We start from the raw sequence: 21315 nt of genomic DNA on the forward strand, positions 1-21315 counted from the left end.
CCTGTTTCCCAGTAGTGTATCTGTTGGGGTTTTTTTTCTGGGATGGCCATAAAAAGACAAATTAAGAAGCTTGGGTTAATTTTTGCATTTCTAAAAGACTGAGGAGAACAAAATCTTGTTCTATTTGTGACAATATTTTGGTTCACTGTGGTCAAGTCACATCTCTTGTGTGTGGCATCTTTTATTTCTTACTGAACATTTTTTCTTTTCCTTCACAGCCTCACTGCATATTTTGGTCTGCTGGAAGTCTGCAAGACGAAGCCAGGGGAGACGGTGCTGGTTAATGCTGCAGCTGGTGCTGTGGGCTCTGTGGTGGGACAGCTTGCTAAAATTTGGGTGAGTGGCTTGGAAAGTTCACCTGTTAGACAGGGGAAGAAGGCCATGAATGATCAGGAGGGCAAGCATCCCTGAAGGCATGTCTGCAGTAAGGTCTTGAGATGGGACAAGCTCCTGAATATCAAAGGTAGTTGAACGTTTTCTAGAGCTTAGGAACTCCTATGGTGATGACAGCCTTACTTTTAGGGTGAGTCCTCCACCCAGTGTTCTGTGTCAGCCGGTCTCGTGAGCAGATGTTTAGAAATGCTTTTCTCCTTTCCTTGCAGGGTTGCAAAGTTGTTGGCTGTGCTGGCTCAGATGACAAGGTTGCCTATCTGAAAAAAATAGGCTTTGATGAAGCCTTTAATTACAAGACTGTTACATCTCTGGATGAAGCACTGCGTAAAGCCTCTCCTGATGGCTATGACTGTTTCTTTGACAATGTGAGTTCAGAGGGAGGGTCTTGCCCTGAGCAGACTGTCATTTTCCTTAAACTATAGGAGGAATTCAGTAGTGTATACATCTAATTGAAGACTGTAACAGGAACCTGATACTGAATTTCATCTAACTGAGAAATGGTTGCCATAAGAGCTTATTGTTTTTATGGGGTGACTGGTAGAGGGTTTCTGATCTCTCCCAAGTACAGCTGGAGTTAATGGGGGTTGTGGACTATTCTCGGTTAGCTGTTTGAATGTGACCATCTTGTTTTGAAAGCTAAGAGAGTTTCACAGTAAGGATGCAGTCAAACCATGTGTTTGCCTTCAAGCCAAAGAACAAGCCCTGGCTTTTCTGATTTCCTAGTATAGCTAATGTATGCATTATAACTGGTAATATAATACCTGGCACAGGGGTATTAGCTGAGATACTGGCCTAAAACTGCCTGGCTAGCTACCTGACTTGAAAGGGCAGGCATTACTGCTCCTTGTGTCTCTCTCAGCAGTCTGTCCGTTGATCCAGGGATGAGGACCCTCCCATTCTGTGTGGATTGCAAAGCACCTGCTGGCAGTTGTTGTGAATGCATGGTGCCAGGGCAAAGTGCTTGCCCCTGTGGTAGGAGCTCCTGGTTGCTTTGCCTTACCCTTCCAAATGTCATGTCCTGTGTTGCTAAGGTCTTAAATCAGTTTTTTGGTCATGTCTGCTCTGTTCTCTCTCACTTCCAACTTTTGTGCAGAGCTATCCCCGGCAGTAAACTTTCTCACAGCTCTTCTCCATTAAAAGCTTCTGAGCACAGCACAAGGGAATCATGAAGTGAAAACCTGATGTCACCATGTTGTAAAGAGATGGAAGTGTGGACTGGTGTGGAGGAAAAGCAGAGGTGGTGCTTCCTATTAACCCTAAATGTGCCCCTTAGGAGGAGGGATCCTACCCAACACTGCCAATTCTGTGAAGCAAATTCAGAATTAAAAAAATTCACTGTGTTCATAACTAATTTGTAGAAGAGTGGGATTGAGTCCATGAGTGTTGACTAACTGTAAGATTTTCCGCAGCTACTGTGTTTTTGGAGTAGTGGAACTTACATCTCCACCGCTTAACTGAACCTGTTGGTGCAACAATGCAAGAGTACCAGTTTTTGGCAGTCAGTGCCAAACATTGGATTGTCTCTAATGCTGTACATGCTTTGGTTCTTGTAGGTGGGTGGAGAATTTGCCAGTGTTGCTATCAACCAGATGAAGAAATATGGAAGGATTGCAGTCTGTGGAGCTATCTCTCAGTACAATGACACTGTGCCTCAGAAAGGTGTGGGCCTGCTTTCTCATGTTTAAATTTATTTCCTGTTTGGTGATGGAAGAAAGAAAGTTGTAATGGGAGTCTCTTAAGGTTTTATTGGTTGTTTCTGTATACTATATGAGTGTATGTGTGTGTGTACATTTGGGTAGCTAACTAACCTCTGCTCTGGGATGGTGGGAGTGTGAACACACCATGTACATGCACTCGTCCTACTTTGTGCGCACGGGTATCAGGTGGAGAACAACAGCTGATTAGAAATGAAGGACAGACTAAATTGCTTAAAACAGAATTCCCCAGGGCTCTAAACAGATACAGGTGAGTAGAAGGCAGGTGTGGTGGCATGATGCCGTTTACATAGTATATACTTTTAGACAAGAGAATGGATATCCCTCAAGTTTTTAGATGAGGCAGCTTAGGGTTGTGGTTTGTTGTTGTTTGAGTTTATTTGTTTTTGGTTTTGTTTTTTTTTTTTATTTGTGGTTTTTGATGTTTTTTTTTGGTTTTTTTTTTAATTTGTTGGGGTTTGTGGTTTTTTTTGGTTTTGTTTTGGATTTTTTGGAGAGATTTTTTTGTTTTTTTGGGAGTTCATCTACTGGTTAAACTGCTGGGAAATGATGCTGAAATTAATATTCACTTTCAATAGCATTAAGTTTTCCAAATATGCCTTCCAGAAGAAATGTCTGAATTCTCTTTGACAACTGACTTTAAAAATGGGACAGGCTTTTGAGAGTGGGGACAATGCCACACACTTTATGACTGAGGGAACTGGTTTTTTAATGTGCTTAACTTTTTTGATATTTAGGAAGAGTATGAGAGCATGGCAGGCTATCAGACCAGCTGCCAAAACAGTATTTCCAGGATTTACCTGAAGCCTCTCAGGTGAAGCTGAGGCCCCTTTGGAATGAAACTTTTCAGTACTATTGGGTGTTTGCCCCACAGCTTTACAGATTAGGCCTGTTTTCTGGGAGGCTGTCTGTCCATGAATTCTTGATCTTTTGTCCTGGAAATTCTGCTTGGGAAAAATAGCAGCTGGTTCTGCCTGGAATGAAGTGATTCAGTGGTCTGCACTGGCTAAAAGCTCGCTTTATGCATTGGTTCTTATTTTAAGTGAAACTTACTGCAGGTGGTTTGCTGATTACTTTCTCGTGCAGGGCCTTATGTGCAGATACCAATGATCTTCAAAGAACTTCGAATGGAGGGGTTTCTTGTGACGAGCTGGAATAACCGCTGGGAGGAAGGTCTGAAGGCACTGCTGAAGTGGGTCATGGAGGTAAGGAAGGAAGGTGTAGGTTTCTGTAAGGTTCCTCTTTGCTTCTCTCTTTGTAAGAGGTCTCTTGTCATAGCTGTTGAGGTGGGGCCCCAGCATGATACTTTTCTTCCACCTGACTTGATCTTTGAAACCACAGTGAACATACCTGATCCCTTCTTTGTTGAGACCTGCAATATTAGCTTGTGGACTTAGGTATATTCCAGAATACATGTTGGCTTTGAAAAAGGATGCTGCCAGAGTAATTCAAAACACTCCTCTGACAATGAAGAGTTTCATTTTTAGAGTAATTCCTCTAGTCCATTCCAAGTACAAATATGGGCTGGGTGGAGAATGGATTGATAGCAGCCCTGGGAAGAAGGATTTGGGGTTGTTGGTTCCAAGAAGCTCAACATGAGCCAGCAGCATGCGCTCGCAGCCCATTAAGCCAACCGTGTCCCAGGCTGTGTCAAAAGGAGCACAACCAGCAGGTTGAGGGAGGTGATCCTGCCCCTCTACTCTGGTGAGACCCCACCTGCAGTCCTGTTCAGCTCTGGGGCACTTGACACAAGAGGGACATAGACCTATTGGAGTGAGTCCAGAGGAGGCCATGGAGGTGCTCTGAGGGCTGGAGCACCTCTGCTCTGGGGACAGGCTGAGAGAGTTGGGCTTTTTCAGTCTCGGGAAGAAAAGACTCCAGAGAGACCTTAGAGCAGCTTCCAGCACCTAAAGCAGGCCTAGAGGAAAGCTTGAGGGGGACTTTTACAAGGGCATGTAGTGATGAGACAAAGGGAATGGCTTTAAACTGAAAGAGGATATATTTAGATTAGATATTAGAAAGAAATTTCTTCACTATGAGGGTGCTGAGACACTGGCACAGGCTGCCCGGAGAAGCTGTGGATGCCACACCCTTGGCAGTGTTCAAAGCCAGGCTGGACAGGGCTTTCACCAACCTAGCCTAGTGGTAGGTGTCCCTGTCTTGCCATGGGCACAGGGTTTGGAACTAGATGATCTTTAATGTTCCTTCCAACTCAAACCATTCTATGACTCTTATTTCTCATTCAGAAGTCCTCTTTCATTTGTAGTATAAGCATGGATTTCCATTGTAGTGGTGCACTGAAATTACTGGCAAGAATGGATGTTTTTTGTGGAATTGTCAGCTTGGCTTTAAAGGGACTTCATAGGGAATTTGCTGAATTTTACTTTTCTAAATGGAGGATGAATTTAACACTTGGTTCATGGCTGTGAAAAGCTTGAGAGCTTGAGCGCTAAAGCCTAAAAAGCTCTAGCTGAGGATTTGGGATGGCTTGGCTTTTGATCACTTGGATTTTCAATTCCATGCTTCCCTACAGGTAAAGACAGGCCTCACTCTGGGGAAGTAATCCCCTAGCTGTACGTTGTTTGGGGACTAAAGTAGCACTATATAGTAGTAACTTCTGCTCCCTGTTAAAACTCCAAGTAGGAGGTCTTGCAACAGAAGCAAATCCTCACAACAGCCTAAACAGCCTAACAACAGCCTGCCTGGTTTTGAGAATTTACCCTGGTGTATGCCAGCTTGCATGTTTCAGGTGAAACATACAAGCTGGAGAAAATTTGGTTGCACTTTAGTCTCCTGGAGGTGCTAAAAACTAGGAAGCTGATGAACAAAAACTCAGCAATTTGCTTTCTTACTTGTGACAGGGAAAAGTGAAGTGCCATGAACAAGTCACTGAAGGATTTGAGAACATGCCAGCAGCTTTCATTGGAATGTTAAAGGGAGAAAATCTTGGAAAAGCTGTTGTAAAAGTCTGAAGGTCACATTCCTGGGGGCTGGTGCAGGAGAATGATTCTGTTAAGTGCTTTTAACTCATTGATCGAAATGTATGTTTCAGTCTTTTTGCTGGACGTTTGTTGATGGTAACTTCTGTTAATAATTGGGTTAATAAGTGTAAGTATATGCCAGTTGATTTGCTTTTGAAGTAGTTGAGAGCTGCTTCCCAAAGCTACACAAAAATATTGCCTTAAAACAGTTGAACTTCAGCAGAGCTCTAACAGATTTACTAGAAGCTTGAACCTTTCTACGAGTTGGAATTGCTTTTCCTTTCTACAAGCCAAAAGCTTTGCCAGATGGTGGCATATATCATGACTACGTCTAACCATTGATTTAGCCCAGAACTCAGCAAAAGGGATTTTTTTTAACCAATATCATGGAGCAAAAAACAAGTTAATAACACCTGGAGGTTCCCAGCTTCCTCTCTGGATGGCTTTTTGTAATTTTCATCAGGAAATGTAGGTATCTCGGTTCTTTTGAGATTATGGGAAGAAAAAAAAATAAATCTGTTAATGGATACTTTGCTTGTGTTACAGTTCTGTTTGTGGAATGGCCTCCTGTTCTCTTCTTTGCACTTAACACAGAATGGCTAAGATATTACAAGCACTTATTTATGCCAGTAGATCTCACAGTACAGGTTATATGGATAGGTCACTTCCTTGAGTAATTTGGCTATTGGTGACCAGGCTTAGAGCTGACCTTGCCATGATGTTCAGCCTGGCAATCTTGGAAGATGAGATCAATATGCTGGCCCTAGCTGTGCTAAATTGGTGTCCAGGACCCAGATGATGCTGAGTGAAGGACACACAGGCATTAGCAACAATAAACATCTTAGATGTACTGAAAAAGCTGGAACAAGAACCTATTGTTATGGAATACAACCAAGTATTGAGGGTCATGGTGACCCATCTTCAAACACTGTGGAGGACTTCTTGGTTAATTTTTAGGTCTCATTTTTGTTCTGTGAAGAGGGATCCTATGTGGCCTTAATGTCTCTGTAGTGCTAGGATTAGATGCTTTTGTCTGTCAACAAGAAGAGGTCACTTACTTAAGATGTAGGTCAACCAATACTTGCTTAGAGGACTGAACAAAATACTGTCCTGAAATACAGGTTGACTGGCCACTGGCGAAATTATGCATCTTGGCACAAGTAGGGGAGAGCTTCTGGTTGTTTATAGGATTTTCTGAGGAGAATGAATCGCCAGTTCAGGTTAGCTCCAGTGCTGTGCTTTTCAACCACGCTCTGAGAAGGATCTGTGGATTAATACTGCTGCACAGCATAGAAAATGGTAAACCACAAAAGGGAGTTTGTTGTCAAGTAGGCTTTGGAACCACTGTGTCAAGGTGTGCTGTTGTTTAGTGTCTTTTTACTGGGACATTTTCAGAGGGCTTGCAAATCCCAAAATACTGAATTGCTTTTAGGCAGAGTATTGGTAGTACTGTGGCAGTCCAGCCTGTCCTCCAGCCAGTTGCACAAGGCCTGTGAGCAGCAAATGCTGGCTGCCATCACCCTTCCGATGACATTATCATTCTGCAGCTGAGCTTAAGGGCTTTCTGGGAAGGGGTGAGCACTTGATGGTCCCACAGGCTGTCAGAAGGTGTGCAAGGGATTACGTAGGGCTAGGTCCCCCTTGGCACTGCAGCAGTCCTCCATTGCATGCATCTTTAAAGGCATCAGCTCTGCCCAGGGTGCAGTGCCCATTCCTCAGCGGCCCTGGGGACTGTGCTTGGTAATCATCTCTGGTCTTCTTGTGCTTCTTGTCTCTGGTCTGCCATGTCTGTGCCAGTGCACAAGCAAGTAGCCTTGACGGTGGGATTTCTGAAGCTATGTAGGATCCCAGTTCATTGAGAATGTAATATATGAAAGCAAACAGAGTGTCCTGGGTTCAGCTACAGCAGTCATTTTTTCTCCTTCTTAGTAGCTGGTGCAGTGCTGTGTTTTTGACTTTCAGTCTGGGAACAACGCTGATAACACCGATGTTTTTAAGTTGTTGCTAAGTAATGTTTACTCTGACCAAGGACTTTCTCAGTCTCATGCTTTGCCAGAGAGGAGGGGAAGCCAGGAGGAAGCAGAGGCAGGACACCTGACCCAAACTGGCCAAAGGGGTATTCCATACCACAGCACGTCATGCCCAGTATATAAACTGGGGAGAGTTACCCGGAAGGCCCAGATCGCTGCTCGGGTCGGGCTGGGTATCGGTCGGCGGGTGGTGAGCGGTTGTGTCCTTTTCCCTTGTTATTCCTCTTATCATTATTACTGGTAGCAGTAGTGGTTTGTATTATACCTTAGTTACTGGAGAGCTGTTATCTCAACTCGTGGGAGTTACATTCCTTCGATTCTCCTCCCCATCCCTCCGGGAGCGGGGGGAGGAAGGAAAAGGGGGGGAGTGAGCGAGCGGCTGCGTGGTTCCAAGTTGCCGGCTGGGTTTGAACCACGACACAGAGTTTATTTAATAGTCTTAAACGCAAACAGCTGCAGGCTTCATACTCTGTTGGCTAAATAGTTCATTTGTACATATTATTCCTGGAGTAGTGGTTTAACCACTTGATGCCTTATGCCTGACTGTGTAAAATGAAACAGGCTCTGTTTTATTAATCACTATAGATTAGAGGTGTTCCAGTCTAATAAATATTGCAACTTTTGTGTCCTGTTCCTAAGCAAATTCAAGCTGGGGCTGGGGGCAATAACCTGCCTGAGCTCAGGACCCAGCAGGGACCAGCCTTTAGAAGTTCACCATAGTCTGCCACACCAAGGATGGCCTCTGGAAGCCCCAGGAGCTGCTGCAAATAGCTGTGACTGTTCAAACTGAGGGGCTGTTCCAGGAGTGCACTGCTGCCTGCTGGGCTTCTCTCACAGTCCTCCAGGGCAGGTGCCCACAGGAGGGGTCAGGAAACCCAACCCAACCACAGTGTCCATTCTCATGGGAGCCCTGTTCCCAGATGAATCAAATCCAGCCATAAACCCCCCAGCACCTCTGATGCAGCCTGTATTGAAGAGACCAAGACACATCTCAGATCCTTTGCTCTTACGTTGCTCCCACACCCCCTGACTGCTCATCTCTTACAACCCCAACCCAGCTAGACAGCAACAGCTCCAGCCAGGTCCCTCACAGCTTAGCTTGCTGCTGGCCTTTATCAACAGTGTGGGGAGATGCCTTCTGTTCCTGTCCTCAGCCTCTCATAACTGGCTGAACAGGGACTCCACTTCCTACTAAGCTTGAAAGTGCTTGGGGCTGTTCTGCTAAGTGGTGCTAAAACTGACTACTGCATTTCTGTTGTCAGAAGGCTTTAGAGTTCTGAGGCCTGTGCGTGGTTCCAGGCCTTGCTCTTCTTCCAGGCTCCCCTCTCAGAGGGACTAGCAACAGGACAAAGAAACGTGAAAACCTAACTTCAATTGCTTCCTTGAGGAAATGCCATGGACTGACTACAGTGGAGGGGAGATGGTCCAAGCCTGATCTAAAGCTCTTCCTCTGTGGGTACAGTTGGATCCAGTGCCTGGCTTCTCCCCATCCCTAGAGTCTGTTCACACCTCTGCCACGCCCGTTTCTGGGGGCCAGGCAGATGGTGGCACTTGGATAGTGGGAACCCACCCCTCAGCTATTCTTTTCCAGCCCATTACCTAGAGATGCCACCATGACCTGGTGCTGTCAGAGAGGTAAATATAAGGGCATGTATAGACAGTCACTGCCACCTTGTGGAGACCTGCAGATCTGTGTGCCAGCTGCAGGTAGAGAAAGCTTCACGCAGCTCCCATGCATTCTTCACTTTCTCTACCAACCTGGACCATCCCAGCTTTCCCTCTCCAGAGAAGGAAAAAGTGCATTTCATATGGATGTGTTTCTCTGACATCTCCACAAGACCATTTCAAGTTCTTCAAACTCATCTAGTTGATCCTCACCAAAGCTGGAGGCATCTGACCAGTTATACTTCTCACCTGCATGAAATCTCCACTGAAAATAAGGATCCACAGTATGGTTCAACATCTGCTCAGCTAAACTGACAGCACCCACTGCCACCCAGAGCTCCTTATCAAACTCTTCTTCCTGTCACAGTTTTGTGTTTGTTTGGTTTTCTGAGGAAGACCTACAGATAAATGTTGTAGCAGTTGGTGTAGAGCTAGTATACAGTTACTGCTTCAGATAAAGAGCAGAGACTCTATGCAATGGCTAGGCCCTTGCCTAGCCTGGTGCCCCCTCAGTCCCACATTGCCTGTTGTCAGCATATCAGTGTTTTAGGCTTACGTGGGAAGGTTTGGGGGTGAAATGGATGGGGAGGGAGGCTGCCAGGGTGGCTACTGTGAAAGGGCACCAGAAGCTGCCACTACATGAGAGCCAGTGACAGCCAGCTCCAAAAGGGACCTGCTGCTGGCCAGATCTGAGACACCTGTGAGAACATGCTTGATAAAGGGTAAAAATGCACTATGCCCCAGCAGCAGGGGGAGGTGAACAAGAGTACATGAGGAAAAGCCACCATGCAGGCAGCAAGGTCAGTGCAGGAGGAGAGGAGGTGTTCTAGGCACCAGGGCAGAGATTTAACCCTGCAGAGGGCTTGCAAATCCCAAAATACTGAATTGCTTTTAGGCAGAGCATTGGTAGTACTGTGGCAGTCCAGCCTGTCCTCCAGCCAGTTGCACAAGGCCTGTGAGCAGCAAATGCTGGCTGGCAGCACCCTTCCAATGACATTATCACTCTGCAGCTGAGCTTAAGGGCTTTCTGGGAAGGGGTGAGCACTTGATGATCCCACAGGCTGTCAGAAGGTGTGCAAGGGATTACCTAGGGCTAGGTCCTCTTTGGCACTGCAGCAGTCCTCCACTGCATGCATCCTTAAAGGCATCAGCTCTGCCCAGGGTGCAGTGCCCATTCCTCAATGGCCCTGGGAACTGTGCTTGGTAATCATCTCTGGTCTTCTTGTGCTCCTGCAGCCCATGGCGCAGATATCTTGCCTGCAGCACAGGGAGGACCCCACACTAGAGCAAGGAGGAACATGTAGTCCATGGACAACTCACAGAACTGGCTCCTGGCAGGGCTTCTGGACCGTGGAGAGGAGCCTACACTGGAACAGATTTGCTGGCAGGATCTGTGGCCAATGGGCACCTGTACAGGAATAATCCATTCCCAAAGGACTGTACCCTACCGACCCCACACTGGAACATGGCAAGAGCACAAGGAGGAAGGAGCAGCAGAGATGATGTTAAGAACTCTCCACACCCCGCATTCCCCTGCACTGCGCAGGGGTGGGGCAGGGGAAGAGCCAGAAGTGAAACTAAGCCTGGGAGAGACAGGGGGAGGTGGCTATAGATTTGTTTTATTTCTTACTGCAACTAAACAGACTAGGATAGTAAGTTAATTTCCCTAAGTCAAGCCTGTTTTGCCTGTGACTGTAATTGCAAAATTATCTCCCTGTCCTTACCTCAAGCCACCTGCTTTTCTGTCACTATCTCCCCCTGTCCTGCTGATGAGGTGGCAGGTAATAAGAGGGGCTTGGTGGGCACTTGTCAGTTAACCAGGGTTAGCCCACCAAGTCAGTCTCTCCTACCCCTCTCCAGGGCCAGAGACCAGCACTACAGAGTTCATCCAGCAAGGATTTCACCAGCGTATTCCTCAAGCCAATGCCTTGAGTGGCTGAAAGCTGCACATCATAGAGCACAGTGGAGTTGCTCTGTCACAGTATCTGGGCACAGGTAAAACAATGGTTGTTTTTTTTGTCCCTGCTAGATCCAGCTAGGTTTGACAAATGAAGAGTAAGAATTTAAACATTAAAATAATTAAATACTCTTACTGGAATCATTCAAGGGAGGAAACCAAGTCTAACTTCATTTGGGTCAAAGAGAGAATGAAAAGCAGATGGTTAACTGGAGTTAGACTGACTGCTCCAAGAGATGTGGAAAAGATGTGCAGGTGGTTAAAAGACTCCTTCCTCACGTGCATGATGGCAGTTTCAGAACACATGGATGAGTGAGTGTCACTGTTTCACTGCAATCTGATCACACACACTTCCCTTGTCCACTCTGTGACCCCTTGCCCCTCCCTTTCATGACTTAGTCCCCTCTCATTAAACCTAGTTATTTGAGCCATGTGTTCCAATTGCTGTGCTCAAGGAAGTACTTCTCTTCCTGTTGCCAGCCCACTGTAAGAAAGCAAGCGAAGCGACAGGCCTGCAGACAAAAACATCTTGCTCTACTGGTTTGACAGCAAGGCACAGATCCCAGCCATTTCATAATCAAATGAGACTGCAGTCATTGCCTCAGGGGAGAACTTCTTTCTGGAGCCCTTACTCCCAGGAGAAACCTTTATATGTCTTCTTCTCTGCCACGTACCTCAAGTTTCTTCCAAACATCCGAGTCAGTTTGCCATCTACCACTTCCCTCTCAAAGAATCTTTTCAGGTCACTGATCAAAGCAGCTGGTTCTGTTCATGCAAGCAGCAGACCACAGAGTTCAATGAAACCATGACTGCTGTGCTACTACTGTCTGGCACATGGTAATACTGGTCTTACTCCTTGACATGAAAAACAAGCAGAACACCAAACCTGTTGAGCTCTCCAGGGTGTTACTTAATACGCATATGGGCAGGGCAGATGGCCCAAGTCTTTAGCAAGGCTACTTGTACCCATCCCACTTAGGGCAAAACTTTTATTTGCTGTATCTGGGCTTTAACAGTGCCTGAAGCACCAGGTTCTTGCCTGCCGGGATTCAGTCTGCTCCCATCCGGAACTGGGGTTCTCCTCCCAGCAGGAGCACTGGCTCTGTAGGGACTGAGGCCCCTCACAGCTCAACTAGGTGCAATCATTAGGCTTTGCTTTCTATCACCATGGCAAGAACTAACTTCAAGCACTCAAATTCTGACATATCTATGCATATGCTTGCTGGTTCCTCCAGAGAGAAAGTTCTCCCAGCACACAGATGCTCACTGTACACGCCTCCAAGAGCCAAGCCTTAAAGAACACCTCCTTTCACATAAAGCTACCCAAGTTATTTTCATCACACTTTGCCTACGTGCCAGCACACAGAGCAGGAAGATACTGTGGCACAGGAACCTGAAGACTTGCTGCACTTCCAAGAACTGCTTTGCACCCCTGGTTTCAGCACAAGTTATTCCAGCCTTTCCCATCTTTCCTAATCCTGTCTTGAATTTCCAGTAACTTGTCACCTGGATCTTTCAAGGCTACTGCAGTGGCATCTTATTAAGGGAGTAACAAAGTCAAATAACACATGAGCAGCATTTCCCATTAACTGCACCTTCCCCCTGAGGCAGCAGGCAGCAACCTTGTCTGGCCTCACCTCAGCAAACACCATGTGCTGCAGCACATCTCAGTAGCTTCCTCATTTCTTAAGGAGTAAGCTGGATGTCAGGAGCTCCTACTAAATTTCACCTGGGCTTCCTACCAATGACTGTTTAAACCTTTCTTGCTCCCAGCTACTGCTCAGGAGTAAGTAAGCCACACAGAAACTGCTTTCAAGAGCAATATGCTTGTTTGAAGATGGTATGGTGTTAATGCTACATTCTCTCCCTAGCTTCATTTTATTCTCTCCCCACCATCCCCTCCACAGCACCACCTGAGGCAGTGCTTTCCCACTTACCTGTGCAAACAGTCTTTCAGCTATCAGCCTACACACTTCTGCTGCACTTCTTGGTCAAATAGCTGGAGCTGCACAGAAAACATTTTGCACATCCTTCTCATTGCATAATCACAAGCTAGAGCTTACATCCAAGCAGATCTTTGATGGCTCATCCTCAGCTAAAGGGTGCGGTCACTGCTTGGACTAGAAAGATCTTGTTTCAAATAAGGAACATGTGCAGCAAGCTGCTGAAGGCCCTCAGTCCTCAAGAGCCAGGAAATTCATGCATCCTTGTGACATGAGTGTAAGGCTGAGTCACACACAAGCTCCCTACCACAAAGAGGCTCCCTCATTCCTACTTGTCTGTGTATGTAGCAGAAGCCTTGCTTTTTCATCAGTGATACTCTGAGCAGCACAGGTCACCTAGCTGTGTGGTTAGCAGCATTAGGCATAGCTGCTAGCTACAGCCCTGTCTCCTCATTTACTGAATTCTTATCCAGGACAACACCCAAGCCAGCAAGAAAGCCATCCTGATCTGGTGGAAAAGCACAACAGTTCTCCTTGATAACACTGGGAATAGTAGTTGAATGGATACAGAGGCTGGCAAGTTAGCAATAATTCACATCTACAACCAGATGCAGGTTTGGAGAGTACAATTTACTGTCCAGCACAAAGCAGCATTCACTGTGTTCTAAGAATGCAATAGTGCAGTCAAATGAAAGTGACAATATATAAGTCCAAGTTACCTTGGGGTTAAGACACTGCAAGTTCTACCTCTTCATTTTTTCCAGACTACTACCTAGGAACAAAACAGCCCAACTCAAACTAAACACACTTTGCTACTAAGAGAACGAGAAGGTACAACAGCAAGGCAAAAAAGCAGCAGCTCCAAGTCCTGCCTTACACTTCCATGGTAGGATTGACATTATGGCCTGATAAACCAAGTCTTAGCTTTGAGTCTAAAATGAAGCTTTAGAAATTAAAAAAAAAAAATCTTTAGCTAAAAAGAGGCAAGGAAAGAAAGAAGCTATTCCAGCCCATGATCACCCTCTTTTCTGCAACTCCTAAACTCCCCTCTCTTCATCTGCGAGCCAGACTGTCCCTCTTTGGATTACAGCCTGGTGACTACCACCTGAGAAAGGTGGCAGCAGACTTCTCCCAGAGCTATGTCATTACTGTCCCACATAACACAATTTTCCACCCCCAGCAATAAAAAAAAATAAAAAATAAAAAAAAAAAAAATCAATCAGGTTGCATTTGACAAGTGTTTGTACCCAGACAGTACTCCTTTCACACAGCAACACCCAAGACCTTGATGACATCATGAAACTCCTTACATTTTCTTTTAAACACAAGGCAGTATACAAAAGTGAAGAATTTACACTTTATTGTACTCATTTACACAGATCAAGAGGATAGTTTTCACCACTTAATCTAGCTAGCTTCTTTATTTTTTTTTTTAAGTAGAAAAGTTACAGGCTATAATTTAGCCGAAGCAGTCATGCTCCAAAGTCTGCATGGCTGGAGATTAGACTAGGCTTTTAATGGTCTCTTCCAGCTTCTCTTTATTGGCCCCAGAGAACTCCTGCACCTGTAAAAAGAGATTGAATTTTAGAGCTTTTGCATTCAATGCTTTATAATATTAGATGCATAGCATCCAGATACAAACACAGCTATTGAACTCTGCTACAAGTAAGGTTTTCTCATCCCCAAAAGCCTTAACAAGAACCACTTCCAGACTGCTCTTGCTGGAGCTTTCTACATGTAAAACCATGTAGAAAAGACAACTGATCCTGAACCAATGCTGTAAGTCCTAAGTACAGGCTTGAAGAGATTGGAGGTCACTACACAGCAGAGGTAGCTCAGTTACCTTGCACTGCTCAGGACTCTCCCCCATCAAATTCTAGAATGACCTGGCCCTGAGCCTGGCTTCTCCTGTGAAACTTGTGCTTGTTGCAACTTACACAGAAAGACAAAGGTAACATTCACATCCCAAGAACAGCAGTGCTGCCTTCCAGTTCCTATTGGGGTGCAAGCTACAGAGCAGACTGCACTAAAGGTCATGAAATCGGTTGCTTGGTACTTATGTATTCAGAGGACTGCCAAGGTAGCCCAAAACAAAAAGCCAGACAGAAGGATTACATATACCACCTACAACCTGTCACATCATAAACACAATTCTTCCAACTGCATTAAGAAGCTGTGGGAGTTTACCCTGAGAAAATTGTCAAAGGTTCATTATTAGTCATGACTTGGCCCCATACTGAATTGAACTGAAGGTCTCTGCTCCCACCACTCACTTTACAAGGTGCAATTCCATTGCCTTCAGCCATGAAACCTTATCCAGGCAGATATGCTTCACTTTAGCAAAGCTTAACTTCAGCTTGTTTGGCAAACTAAAAGTCTGAGACAACACACTTTGCCTGAACTAGAGAATTGCTGAGCTGAGAGGCATTCACAGCTACCATGCACAGGCAGCCCCAGTGCTGTCAAAGCATGGTCTGAATCCCATCTCATCCACCTCTTGAGAGAGTAGGTCCTCTGCCAGGGACAGGGCCTCCACTTAACAGGTTAAACTGCCACTATGTAAAAGCATATAAGCAGTTGTTTCAGCTGTGTCTATATTCAGCTATGTTTAAGGTTCCTGTCTGGGTGGGACATACAGCCACATCTCAGCTCAACTATGAGCTGCACCCAAAGAAAAAATACTAACCAAGATGGTAAAAACCAGGGTGCTAGACAGACAGACTAGCAGTCTTAACCCAGACATCTAACCCCACTAATCTCTCATGGCACTCTGCCTATAAGACTGGCCTGTAACACTAACTCCATTCACTACCCATTTACAATAGGATTTGCTTCATCAGTTAACTGCTGGTCCTGCTACATTTGCAAGATGAACTTGCTCACTCTTGGAGGCCATGACAGTGGTGCCCCATAACAATCATCAAGAGAAAGCAGGGTAAGTGGCCTAATATTCCCAGTCTTCTTTCAAACATTTAGAATGCCTGCTCCAGTTGCAAAAAAGCAGTGCCTACCTTTTTCCCGTTCTTGTAGAACTGGAACGTTGGCATGCACTTCACATCACAGTGTGCAGCAACGTCCTGGAAGAGACAGAATACAATCTTCAGCTGTATGCATTTGAAGTATCTTAAACTTAGAACCCACTAGCTGCCTTTTGTTTAGGTGATAGGGCAAAGCCACTGCTGCTCAAAATGAAGTAAAAGCACTTCTGGTAGGCCATCACTAGGAAAAAGAGTGCAGTGTTAACATCTCCCTGAAGTAAGCCTGAAGGACCCCCCCTTCAGCATTTAGTTCATGCTATAGCAGAACCACATTTACTATACCTGTACTCTGTGCTAAAAAAAAAAAAAAAAAAAAGAAAAAAAGACCTCTCAATCAAAACAGATACGTCTATTTGTAAGGCTCAAGAGGACTACAGAAACTCTTGTATTTCAACCCAACATTGTTTAAGTACCAGTTTGACACTACTGGAGCTGTTATACAGCAGTCATTTTACTGCACTTAAGACATGAAAGAGGCAACAGTGCCAAGAGCAGTGGAGAGACCAGACAGCTCCCCAGACAGTTGTGAGCCATTAGTATTAGGGAATATTGCATCAAAGCAGCTTAAGGCCTTACACTAACACTCCCTCCCAAAGTAGAGGGTCATTGTTCTCAACCTACTCAATACATGCCACAGGGCTTCAAGTGTGAAGATAACCAAGACAGTTTGTTCTGGTCAGGTGTCCTCTAACAAAAAACCCTGCAATTTCCAGTATAAGTGATAAATCCCTAATCTCTTGCTTCTCAAAGTTGAGGTAATCTCATTTTGTTTCAGTATCTGCAGTGACATTTTTAAACAAGACATCATCGTCACTCATGTGGAACTCATTAGCTGCCCCTCTCAGCATCACCTCCACACCATACCTGGGCATCATCCACATCGATTTCGATGAACACCACATCACCATACTTCTCACACAAACTCTAGAACAAATTAAGAAACTGTTCAGTTACAATGTTCCAGGAAAGCTTTTTCTAAGAGACATCCATATAAACTGTTGGTTTATACGGTGCTGTCATCATTGCTGCCTAAGCACAGGGGGAGGGACTGCGGTAACTGCATACAGAAGGATAAACATTGTTTCACTCTGTATCCCACCGCTTGAGGCAATGTAACAGTTAGGCATCTACAGACCCAAGATACACGTAAGCATTAGGACAGCAGATCTTAAACCCCGTCTGAGCTCCCAGCTATATAAAAGGTTGGTATATTTAACTTGATAGTTTCAAAGGAGATACTTCTGTAACTTCTCCCTCTTCCAGAAAAGGCTGGAAATCACATGCAGCAAAAGGAAGTTTCTCCCATGTTATTGTTAAGCAGCACAAAAACATTCTGTATACTTTAATAGTTATCAATAAAAACAAAAAGGCTACTTACATGGAAAAAGGGCTTGATCATTTTGCATGGTCCACACCATGTGGCAGAGAAGTCAACGACAATAAGCTTCTCACCAGCAGACTGCAATTCTGCCTCAAATTCAGACTGTAAAAGAACAAAAGAATTGATCACATTAATGATTTCCCCCCTCCTTTCTGAAATTATTTAGACTAATCCCAAAGCTAGCTTGCTATCGGCCTTAACACCCTAACTGTTTTGGTATCTCTTTAAACACATCAGGTAAGCGCTTTAGCATGAATTGCTTTCACCACTGCTAGCATCAGCTGGTGTCTTACCACTCTTCAGTTGGAAAGAGACCACAATGCTCAGTCACCCCAACTCACTGAACTGTGGAAACATAAGCTAGAAAATCATCTAGCCTACAATCCTCAACTCTGGAAGCTGTTTCGTGTTACCCCTGAATGTGATCGTTATGGTTTTTAATAATAAGTTTCTCATTTAAGCCTTGGCAGGAAGACTTCCATTTTCTTCTGGGACAGACTTCCCTCTGCAGAATTTTAAAAGAACAACCCTTTTTCCACATTCCTCCAGTTTGATGCCTTTTCCAGTCAATGGCTAACATCAAAATGATGTTGTCTTGATTTACTCTACAGCTAGTGTTCTAAAGCAACCTCAGATTTGTTTTTTGGTTTTGGGTTTGTTTTTTTTTACTTATTTTGCCAAGTGAGCCCATGTGTATAATCACTAGCCAAAGCAATGCTACACGTATAGACCACACAAATAACACCCAAGAATTATTTAGAGCTTTGAGTCTGTTTGTTGCACTTAGTGACACCAATTATTTTTAGACAATGTTCCTTGAAATTTAGAGGTCATGTTTTCTCGTCAAAAATTGAATGTTTTAGCAGAACTGAAAGCCATTAAAAGCAATAAATACTTGCATGCTAGCAGGAGGGAAACAAGTATCTCAGGCAGAAGCAGAAAATGCTAATCAGCTACTTTTTGACAGTGTCTTTTCCAAAGCAAGTGCAAGCCACTTCGACATTCCTCAACTTTGCTCTCACGGCAATGCAAGCTTCAAGAGAGCTGTTAACATAAGCTTCATTTCAGATTATGCATATAAAAGATAGCTGATTTATTCTCCGCAACTTGACAAAACGGAGCATTAGAGCTCTGTCAGCAACAGCTACCTGACAGCAGTACAGTTACTGCCATGTGTACCCAGTGATTGGTTTTGCAGTGCAGGAGTTCAATAATTAATGCCAGCTTCTGTAATCAGCCACAGTAAATTGATACTTTATTCTAGTAAGCTCTCCCCAGCCCCTCATGAAAGAATGCCATGCAGGTGAGTAGCCAAGAATGTACACAGTCAAACTAGTCACAAGTATATTTAACAAGCAAGCAGAGGGTCCTGTACCAGCATTCTTACGTATGAATAACCTACATAACAGTCTTCATAACTTCCTGTAATTCCAAATGCACCTGGCATTACATGTCTGTTAATAACACATTTTCCCTCCCAGTGTAGCTATCTTCAGAAGCTCAGCCTCTACATTTGAGTTCTTTCATCCTTGTGTCTTGGATATTCAGTCTACTCTGCTGTAACATCAGTAGCTAAAACTCCACATCACCTACTCTCAGTCTGAAAGAGATGGGAACAGTAGGTTTTCCTGTCCCTCCACACTGCCCCACTCCTGTACTGACACGGTATACATTCCCACACCCCAGTCCTACCAACAAAGCTCTCTGTACACAGCAGTCCGTGCTAGCTGCCTGAAAATATTTATACCAGAAGTTTCTCAGTCAAGGCTTAGTCCTCTCCACCTTGAAACCCACAGCTTGATTTTGGTATACCTTCTCATACCTCTGCACTGCAACATCACTAGCTCTTTACTGTTTCCACTTCCTGCACCTGCCAGTTAGACCATCCTCTTCCAAGCCTGAGTCCTCCATCTGGCTACGTAATTACTGTATTCTGCAAAAGGAATTCCAGCCATGGGATTTGTTTTTTCATATGGCCACACACCTCAGGTTTGCTGTTGCGCAGAGCAAAGGGAAGATAGGAGATCATGATACCTGCAGTTGGTCACACACCATACACCACTGGAGACCTGGTGCTGACCACAATCAGGTGTTAGTTACCCTGTGAGTCACCTTTAGTACTTGCCAAAATGGCTGTGGGAGAGTGCAGAGATACAGGTCCAAAGGTGCTTATTCTTGCAAGTTAAAAATTATTGAACTAGGGAGAAGTTCAGAAAGTTTTCCAGAGAGGGTAATCTCCCTAAAGGAAGGAAAACAATAATGAGGGCAAAACAAGCTACTTCAGTGATGCAACTGGCTTCCATAGTTGTCTTCCATGTTAACTGTGAAGTGACAAGCTGACATATAAAAACCAAGTCAGCTTTGTTAACATAAGTGGAACGTCCCCCCATGCAATCATTTGGTCACACCATTAGATGATCTTACAGCTTCAGCAACTAGTACTTTCTTCAGGTAGCACCTTACTGGGGAAGCCTCTGACCAGTTGCTTGGTTTTTAGTTTTTTGGGTTTTTTTTAAACACTACAACCCCCTGAGCACATGTAAGACCTCATTTTGCTTGTATTGTCCTCCAGCAGAAAAGCACATGCTTCATTCAACAAATACATTAGTGTCAGGCCTCTGTTTCCAAGGGCCAAGTAAGAGAAAAGGCTCTCATAATGACAGCCTCCAGTGCAGCAAGGATTCCCGGCACCAATACCTCAAAATGAAGGCTACTGACCACAGATGGTGCTGAAAGGAGTGTTTAGTTCTCAGCAGCAGATACAACAGCTTTAATCAACCTGCTAGGTGGTGTGGACCCTAGCTGTAAATGTAATTTCCAATTTGCATCAAGTCACCCTTGAACTTGGATTAACCCAACCATCAGCTGACTGGCAATGGTTACTACATAATTCAGTGGTGTTCTGGGTTGGTTTGTTTTGGGTTTTTTCTTTAAACACAGAAGCTGACATAAACAGACTGAAGGTTCAACTGCCCAAACTCCCTAGCAGACACTACTTCTACTGCATCTGAAGCTGCAAGTTTTCCATATTGGCTTTGACTCAATTAATAAAGAGGCAGCTTGTGTAAAGAGGAAAGCTTTGGTAACACCAGCTTTTTAACAGTTTAAATACCCCACTAGCTTCTGCTGTAAGAGACATTATGTCCCACAGTCAGGCCCTGTTACATGAGTCACTCACCTCAGGACCACATAACTGAACCAGCTGAAGTACTGCTCGTTCTGTCCACTAGCAGGTACTTGAAAGGGACCAGTAAAGCACCCTTAAAGGAGCCATTCTTCAGAAGCTACTCAGTTTCTGAAGAGGTGATAGGAAAGGGGCCATAATCTTGCTAGCTGTCACATCCACATTACTTTGCAGATGTCACTCACAGAAGGTACTTTTGCAGTTAGTGGAACAAGGGGTTTTCTTTTTTTGTTATAAGAGAAGAATACAACCCTGCTTTCCTGAAAAACAGAAGGAATCCAGAAACCCCAGCTGCACCGTACTTGAATACTCCGGGTGTTCTTAAACCTTTTTGTCAGCATGTCTGTTGAGTCCATGCTCTCCATGGATAAGCAACAAAACCATGCTTTAATTACAGCAGACTATTAATCAGTGCTCATAGTTTGGAGAGCAGCAGAAGCCTAGTCCACTTAAAGTTAGAGCAGGCTCTTCTGCCAAGGCCAGGTTTAATGACTCTCCTTTTTTAAGCTGTTCCACCCTACAGCAAAATCCTCAAACCTCACCCAAAAACTTCACCCATTCTGTTCCCCCATAGACAGGGAAGGGTGAGAAATGCAAACCAGAATAAGAATTTCAGGTTGGACTCACACACTGTCCTATCTCCAGTTCCTGAATAATGCGGTATTTTGTTTGCCTCAACTTCGAGGTTTCTGCATACACAGGTATTTAAGCTGCGGTCACAAGTATTAATTACTATGCTCATGGGTCAGGGAGCCGCCTGGTCCCTACACACTGGCAGTACACAAAGCAAGCAGGAACTTCTAAATTCGGGTACCAGCTCGAGACATTTCCTTTAGATTTTAAAGGGAGAGGAACAACAATTTGTCATAATACGAAATTACATCTCCCGCCTCATTCTCACCCTGTGAAGCCTTAAGTCTAAGCAAGTTCTCCTTGTCCTCTCTTCACTGCCCCCCTCCCCCCGCTGCAGCGGCGAAGGAGGCTCCTCCTGCCCGGGCAGCCGCGGCACTCAGACTATGTCCGCGGCG

General features: G+C 44.8%; 2 protein-coding genes across 2 annotated transcripts in view; one reads left to right on the plus strand and one right to left on the minus strand.

Annotated features, from left to right (window-relative positions):
* PTGR1 (prostaglandin reductase 1) overlaps positions 1 to 5162 on the plus strand; it is an 11141-nt gene extending 5979 nt beyond the window's left edge. Inside the window, exons 6-10 of the mRNA XM_010018041.1 lie at positions 219 to 336; positions 603 to 758; positions 1947 to 2052; positions 3195 to 3313; positions 4970 to 5162. Coding sequence (XP_010016343.1) covers positions 219 to 336; positions 603 to 758; positions 1947 to 2052; positions 3195 to 3313; positions 4970 to 5080 — 610 coding nt within the window. The 3' untranslated portion in view covers positions 5081 to 5162. The remainder of the gene's footprint in view (positions 1 to 218; positions 337 to 602; positions 759 to 1946; positions 2053 to 3194; positions 3314 to 4969) is intronic.
* Positions 5163 to 14022: 8860 nt separating this feature from the next.
* On the minus strand, positions 14023 to 20643 carry TXN (thioredoxin). The gene is made up of 5 exons (XM_010018042.1): positions 20590 to 20643; positions 17101 to 17205; positions 16587 to 16646; positions 15696 to 15761; positions 14023 to 14248 (listed from the first exon to the last, which is right to left on the minus strand). The coding sequence occupies exons 1-5, from the start codon at positions 20641 to 20643 to the stop codon at positions 14186 to 14188; spliced, it is 348 nt and encodes a 115-aa protein (XP_010016344.1). The 3' UTR covers positions 14023 to 14185.
* Between the last annotated feature and the right edge of the window lie 672 nt (positions 20644 to 21315).

This window comes from Nestor notabilis, unplaced genomic scaffold, assembly GCF_000696875.1.
Source record: "Nestor notabilis isolate BGI_N333 unplaced genomic scaffold, ASM69687v1 scaffold3107, whole genome shotgun sequence".
NCBI lineage: Eukaryota > Metazoa > Chordata > Aves > Psittaciformes > Psittacidae > Nestor > Nestor notabilis.